Below are 8117 nucleotides of genomic sequence, written 5' to 3' on the forward strand. Positions count from 1 at the left end.
ATCACTTAGTGAACTGTTGTAAGTTGAGGACTATCTGTATGTCATGAACATAGGCAGGCATATCCCCACATAAAAAAATGCAGGTACTTAGGAATAACTTACTAATAACTAATGATTTAGAACAGCCTTTTGCAACTAGTCCCTGCCAAATATGTTTGATATTTACAAGTCCCATCATCCACAGCTAGATTACCAGGCCTAATGTTGTGCTTGCCATTTACTGATGTAGGTCCACTAATCTGCCTACACTTAACTTTATTTATAAAATATGTTTTAATTAAACCCAAGTCATCTGCATTATAGCAAAATGTTTGCAATAAACATAATCTGCACTCCAACAACTCCTGTGGTCCTCAACAAAACGCTAGAGGCATTCATAGAAAATAAAATGCTAAAAATCCCCAAACCCCCCAAATAACTTAAAGTAGATTAAGGATAGTTATACAATTAACTGCATCAACAATAACCCTGTCCTTTGACTCTACCATGCTTGTTGATATTTGGGGGTGGGTGGGTTCTGACAATAATTAAACATGGGGGAAAAATCCCTATTTTTCTCTCAGCTGCAAACGGCATGTCTGACAACCCTTCCTCACTACAAACCTGTACAGCAGAAGAAAAATTTCCCAGCTGATTCTGCTGAACACATAACTAAGTTCTTCATTTCAGTTTACCTTAAATGCATGGAATTACTTCTCTCTGGGGGTGGTTTCCATGATGCCACTAGTATAATTTGGTTGCCAAATTATAAAGGTATCCAATCAGATAATATACATATGCAAGCCAGAAAGAGGGAAAGTAAACAGGTCATAAGGCCAATCTTCATAAGGTAAACCAGTCTGTCTCAACTTTGGGCAACTTTAAGACATGTGAACTTCAACTCCCAGAATTCCCCAGCCAACAATACTCAGGCTACTATATGTGGGCTGCAAAAATCCAGACAGCAGTTAAGAGGGCCACATAGACATGCAGAAAACACTACAAATAATCGTCAACTTACGGCTACAATTGAGCCCCAAAGTTTCATTGTTAACCAAGGCCGTTGTTAAGTGAATCATGTGGTCATTAAGCAAATCTGGCATCCCCCATTGACTTTGCTTCTTGGAAGATGGCTGGGAAGGTCACAAATGGTGGTCAAATGACCTCAGGAAAGTGCAACTATCATAAATACATGCCAGTTGCCAAGAGCCTGAATTCTGACCACGTGACCACGGGGATGCTGCAACGGTCGTTAAGTGTGAAAGATGGTCCTAAGTCACTTTTCAGTGACATTGTAACTTCAAATGGTCACTAAATTAATGGTTGTAAGTAGAGGACTACCTGTATTTCTTCCCACCTAGTGTCTGCTTGGAATTTTGTACCCTAGATATGTAGCCTGATTGACTAATTCTGTCCACAGCTGTTTTAACCTTCCCCAACCTGACACACGTACCCCACAAGTACACTGCCAGTATATTTCCTTTATCAATACTGGATAAGAATTCTGGGGGCTGAAGTCCCAACACTTCTGAAAGACATGGGACTTCAGGTTAGGGAAGGTTATTTGTGTTGTACTTTGTGACATTCTATAGAAAATTCTATTGAAAAATAAAAATAATTAGTGGTAAAAGGAAACCAGGCTATCAAAGAACACAGTGGCTGGACCAGTGGTGGGATTCAATTGGTTCGCACCGGTTCAGAAGAACCAGTAGCTAAATTTTGCTGAGTTCGGAGAACCGGCTGAATGCCTGCTGGAAGTGCATGGATGCCACTTCTGGAAGTCTGTTCTAGGCCTCTGAGGCCTGGAGGAAGCCTCTGAGGCCTAGAATGGCCCACCGGAAGTGCGTGGATGCCACTTCCGGAAGTCTGTTCTAGGCCTCGGAGACCCAGGCCTGCATCCAATAAGAGAATCAGTTGTTCAGATATTTGAATTGTTGTTTTGGAAGAGACAAAACAGATCAATCAAGAAACCTACCCAGCTCTTTGGATCCTTGGCTGTCACTGGCCAACTCACCAAGTTTCACCAAGGCATCAAAGTAGCCTTTGGCAGCAACAGTAACCCCTGTAAAGGTGAACAGGGAGTGGGAGAGAACAGACATCAAATAATGAACTTTGAATACAAAAAGTTTCTCCTGCAAAGGACCAGTGCTGATCTAATTCAAAGTCAGGGAGTTGGAATGGGGTATTCCCTTACCTGAGAGGGCTTTTTGATAACTTTTCCCCATGGTAACAAAATTCCTTAAACTTGGGTTGAACTGGTCCAGAATCACCTTGTCAGAATAGGGAAGAAAATAAAGCATAAGATATTCTGGCCTGATACAAAATTAAGCACCTCCACAATCTCCCGAGAAAGCCTGAAATGTGTTGTCCTAAAGGTGCTTTTTAAAAAGACAACTGGACTTTTTTTTGTTTTTCCTTGAAGACATTTTGCTTCTCACCCAAGAAGCTTCTTCAGTTCTGACCAAATGGTAGAGAATGGAAGCATTTACATTCCTTGCGGTCGTGACTGCAAGGAATATAAATAAATATAAATATAAATCCTTCCATTCTCTACCATTCAGTTAGAACTGAAGAAGCTTTTTGAATGAGAAGCAAAACATCTTCAAGAAAAAACAAAGGAAGTCCAATTGCCTTTTGAAAAAGCACATTTGGGACAACCATGACTTGGATGACTGAGAATCTCCGTAGACCTGAAATGTTTTGTTTTACTTTTCCACTAGAATCTAACAGAAATTTAAGAGTACATAAACTCTGGCAAGACTGCCTTTATCAATCTCTGAGCTTGAAGGTGTATGCAGCTTTTGGGGGAAAAAGGTCCAATATATGTACGACAACCATATTTTCTTTGAAAAATAAAGGATAAACCTGAAAAAGTGGCATATCTAAGAGGTTCATAATGACAAAAATGTAATTGTTTATGTTTATAACTTTGCTTTACAAATTAAAATTTAAGAAAAACATTATAAAAAGCACATATTCTACTTAGCAGTTCTCAGTTGGTATATTTGTTCTTTTTACTACAGTGAGTTTCCAGGTATATTAAGACACAGCAACGTGTGTTTCAGCTTTCTAATTGGGTCCTAAACAGATCTGTATCAGAGCTAATAATACATTAATGATATATTGGGTTATGTTTTATAGTATTATAATACTAGAGTATTGTAAAACTGAGGATAAGGGTGAGAATCTTCTCAACTTCTCTTTTATTCTACTTCAGAAGTGGACCACATTCCTGAAAGCAAAGCTTATATATTTGGCCTGCAGGGAGGGCAATCAAGGGTTAAAATTGGAGCCTTAGGTCTTATAGGAACATACCATCCCTTAAAGTCCCATAAAAGGTGAAAAACACTGGCATTTTAAGAAGGGGAAAGTTGCAAAAAGGTGTGCTGGAGTCCATGCATAGCCATAGATTATTCACCTCTCTCTCATTACCTCAGATCATGCAAGTGGTGGGTTGATGCTTAAAGGTAAAGGTAAAGGTTCCCCCGCCCACGCGTGCTAGTCGTTTCCAACTCTAGGGGCCGGTGCTCATCTCCGTTTCAAAGCTGAAGAGCCAGCGCTTGTCCGAGGACGTCTCCGTGGTCATGTGGGCGGCATGACTAAACGCCAAAGGCACACGGAGTGCTGTTACCTTCCCACCGTAGTGGTCCCTATTTTTCTACTTGCATTTTTGCGTGCTTTCAAACTGCTAGAAGCTGGGACGAGTAACAGGCGCTCACTCTGCTACAAGGCACTCAGGATTCGACCTGCCAAACTGCCGACCTTCTGATCGACAAGCTCAGCATCCTAACCCACTGAGCCACCGCGTCCCTTGGGTTGATGCTTAGCAGGAATCAAAAAATGAAGATGGTACCCACAATTGTCAATCAAACCCTTGCCCTTTTTATGCGTGTTTGACCCCTTCCCTTCGGACATCCCTAATGCCTAGAGAGAAAAGGGAGCATTGCAACGAAGTACATGTGGATAGATGAAGAACAGCAGGAACAAGGATGAATGAAGGGCAGATCACTAGAACAGCCGAAATGGAGTGGCGGCAATGGGGAGAGGAATGGATAGGTGGGGAGAAAAAGGAAACATGACTGAAAAATGGCAAAGGGAAGAATTTGTTTTATGAATTGTCTGCATATCTGCATATCTCTACCATTTGTGGTAGAGTTTGGTCAAGTCTTCTACTATAGTGCCACAAAGCAATCTCCCATCTGTAGGGGGCCAACAGGGAGGGTGAAAAATTCCAGATGTTGACTGTGGTCATGTGACGAACATACCACCTCTTCTTGAGGTCTCAACCTAGCCTCTTTTTATACCTGTCCCTCACAAGGACCCAGCTGTTATTTTGACTCTTCCAAACTCTTTTTATCTCCTCTTGAACAGACCTGCCCACTTATAAACTTGGAATTGCATCAATGGTTGGTCGATGAGTCACAGGATTCTTTATGAGATAAGAGCACATCTGTTCAAATCCCTGGCATACATGCCTGGATGCCACTGGAATGCTATTCAGGAAGAACATTTCCTACATGCAAAAATCCAGCCCTGCAGAGACCCTGTAGGTTTTTTCAGAGATGCCGATCTCTCCTTGCAGAGATACTTTTCTTAAAATTAATGCAGGGAAATGACATCCCCTCTTGAACTCAGAAATAATGCAAAAGTCAGTCAGTTCATTCCTGCCACATGTGGCTGCATGTATAATCTGGCCTGTGTCATCACCTATGGGGCATGTTCTTGCCTGGCACTAAAAACAGGCATCGGGTCAAAGATAAGTCTCTGCTGGCTTCCATTCAAGGCATCTCCCTCCCCTTGTCAAAGTCAACAGCCAAACCATAAACAGTAATTATTATGAATGAAGGCAAATATACCTGTCCCAGCATAACGTTGCAGGATGCAATCTGGGTTGGTCACCAGGACTAGAAGTTTAGTCTTCCGAGTTTTTGGACTCGTGCTGGATGGAGCCCATCTGTGGAGAACTTCTATCAGAATATGCTCAAGTCCGAAATCTTGGTAAACTAAACCTGTAGTCCCAGTGACCAGCCCAGATTAGATCCTGCAATGATTAATGACTTAATAATTATTTATTACTTATTAATAATTGATAATTATTAGTAATTATTATTTTTAGAAGCATGTACAGTAGTCCTCGACATACAATCAAAATTGAGCCCAAAATTTCTGTTGCTAAAGCAAGATAGTTGTGAGTTTTGCCTCATTTTATGACCTTTCTTGTTAAGTGAATGATTGCAGTTGTTAAGTTAATAACGCAATTATTAAGTGAATTTAGCTTCCTCATTGACTTTGCTTGTCAGAAAGTCGCAAAAGGCGATCACATGACTGCAGGACACTGCAACCGTGATAAATATGAGTCAGTTGCCAAGCGCCTGAACTTTGATCGTGTGACCATGGGGTTGCTGCGACGGTCACAAGTGTGAAAAGTAGCCATAAGTCACTTTTTTCAGAGCCATTGTAACTTTGAACGGTCACTAAATGAACTGCTGTAAATCGAGGACTATCTGAATCCACAGCTCATTGTGGAAAAGGGTTTGAGTGCAGTTTTGGTCCAGAAAAATCAGGATGAACATCTATGTCATTCAACCAATGGGTCTAATAAAGTCTCCATCTGTTCTACCCTGTTCTATTCTATAGGTTTGTTGTAGTTCCCATATCCTTCACCTTACTGCAAACACTGGCATACAATATTCCCATAATGTAAGAAATATTGCTGAGTATCCACCATTATAGCCTTTCAAGTCTTGACCTTAGTGCAGAGACCGGCATAAAACACCTCCATAATTTAAGAAATAGTGGTATCAAGATACTTCATCTTCCCAGAGGCATTACTATCCTCATGATCCCAATTCCGCAGACCTTAAAGGAGTTTTTCTCCACCCACCCTCACAAAAGGGATGTCAGGCCAAATGTGGCTTTCCTGCGTTATGGCAGCAACAAGCAGGGAGCACGGGAACTCCGGCTGACGCGTGTTTCCTTTACTGATAAGCAAATAACCCACTCAGTTGCCATCAGGATAATTACGGAAGGGGAACCAAATGTTTCGAAGGAGGGTAAGCAGCAAATGGGTTAAGTTTTCTTTTTCATCTCCAGCCAAGTTGGGGGGGGGGAAGGGGGAAGGGATTAGGCATGAAATTTCCATCATTTCCACTGGGGGAAATGGGAGGGGAGCACCATCACCCAACTCCGCAGGGGTCTTCAAACTTGGCATTCTTATGACACGTGGACTTCAACTCCCAGAATTCCTCAGCCAGTGTGCCTGGCTGAGGAATTCTGGGAGTTGTCATAAAAGGGCCAAGTTGGAAGACCCCTGACCTAACTTGTCAAGTTCCCTGTCTCCTTGTATTGATTTATTTCATTCTTGTTGTTGTCTCTGCTGCTATTATTATTATTATTATTATTATTATTATTATTATTATTATTATTATTATTATTATTATTATTATTATTATTATTATTATTATTACTGTTATTATTACTGTTGTTGTTGTTGTTGTTGTTGTTGTTGTTATTGTTGTTGTTATTATTATTATTATTATTATTATTATTATTATTATTATTATTATTATTATTATTATTATTATTATTATTATTATTATTATTATTTAGTGCTTTTTTCACGTGCGAGCTCCAGGAAACTTTCCTAGAGATTCCGCCGATAGTTTCAAAGAAAGAACCGAGTCCCCCCCCAAAAAAAATCTTTGACAAAAGTTTCCCCGCATTTTTCCAGCCACACGCCAACATTCGCCGCGGTTCGGGCTCAAAAATCATGAAGCCGAAGCAAAGGCAGTAAGTAGGCTTCCCAATCGCCATTCGCCGCAACGGGCGTCCTAAACCGCTACAAACCATTAAATCTATCCGTTAATAGCGGAATCAAACGGTGGGTTTTTTGTTTTTTGTTTTTTCGCCTCCCGTCTCTGCAAGTTCTCTGTTCGGTTTTAGTAATTAGGCAGTGGGTCGTTCACAGGAAGAAAAAGGAAAACTTACTAGCTCCTGGTATTAATTTTGCCTCGAAGCCTGGCATTTTCTCTGCATCCAAAAGATGGTAACGGGGGGGGGAGGAGGAGGAGGAGGGGGCGCGCAGCGGAGCTAAGGGGCTTCCTGGAACATTATGTCCCAATTCCTTACTCCTCTCTTTCCACGCACCTCCTGCAGCTTCTACCCCCACCCACCCACCCACCGGTTTTTAGGAGGCGAACAAAAGGCTGCTTAAGACCGTCCAGAAAAGCCAAAACGTACGATCCAGCGCAGAGCCAAGGCGGAAGGGAGGGGAAAAAAAGAGAAACTCGGAGAACGAATTGAGTCTGGGGGGCAGGAAGGGTGTGTAGACGGTATGCCGGGAGGCGGGAAGGAGGTAAGAGAAGGGGGAGGGGGCGAGGCAGGGAGGGATCGATCGATGGACCAGCCAAATTGCCGAGGTGGAATTAAAAGAGCAGAAGAGAAAGACCGGAGGGGGTCGTGGAAAGAAATCCAGGGAAATAGGGGGGTGGGGGGAGAAGAAGAAGAAGAAGGAGAAGGAGAGACGGGAGGGAAAGCAAGAGAGAAAGAAGTTTTGGAGAAGAACCTGTAGTAAAAGTAGAAGGAGTGCGGCTCACCCGGTAGACGTTTTCGGTCAGCCGGTTCACCTCCTCCGAGCGGGACATGATGCCTGGGCGGTCGGGGAGCGCCAGGGGCCTTGGACGGACGGGCTGGAAAGGGGGTGGGGCGGGGGGGGGAGAGAGAGCAAGGGGAGGGTCTTAAAGTGGGGGACGTAAAGGAGGGGGAGAAGCAGCCGGATCCACCAGGGAGCGGAAAGTCAAAAGCGGCGCCGATCTGTCAGCTGTGTGCTCCGCACGCCGACCACACAAGAGGTTTAAGGGCTGAAGACTTGGTCTGGTTGCTTTGCCCTTTGGGGTGAACAAGCTCGTCTCCAGAAGTAAACAACTTGCCTCCAGAAGTTGTAGATCAGGGGTCTTCAAACTTGGCCCTTTTATGACTTGTGGACTTCAACTCCCAGAATTCCTCAGCCAGCGTGCCTGGCTGAGGAATTCTGGGAGTTGAAGTCCACAAGTCATAAAAGGGCCAAGTTTGAAGACCCCTGTTGTAGATGCTCCAACACTGGAAGTTTTAAAGAAGAGATTGGACACTCAATTGGCCTG

At 42.9% G+C, this 8117-nt stretch overlaps 1 protein-coding gene across 1 annotated transcript in view; it reads right to left on the reverse strand.

Annotated features, from left to right (window-relative positions):
- Positions 1-7622, reverse strand: part of LOC308677581 (BAR/IMD domain-containing adapter protein 2-like) — a gene marked incomplete at its 5' end in the record, with an annotated part of 29594 nt that extends 21972 nt beyond the window's left edge. The window contains 3 exons of the mRNA XM_081344120.1: positions 1955-2041; positions 2174-2249; positions 7575-7622. Coding sequence (XP_081200246.1) covers positions 1955-2041; positions 2174-2249; positions 7575-7622 — 211 coding nt within the window. The remainder of the gene's footprint in view (positions 1-1954; positions 2042-2173; positions 2250-7574) is intronic.
- Positions 7623-8117: the final 495 nt, after the last annotated feature.

The sequence above is a fragment of the Vipera berus genome (assembly GCF_964194415.1).
Source record: "Vipera berus genome assembly, chromosome: Z".
Taxonomy (NCBI): domain Eukaryota; kingdom Metazoa; phylum Chordata; class Lepidosauria; order Squamata; family Viperidae; genus Vipera; species Vipera berus.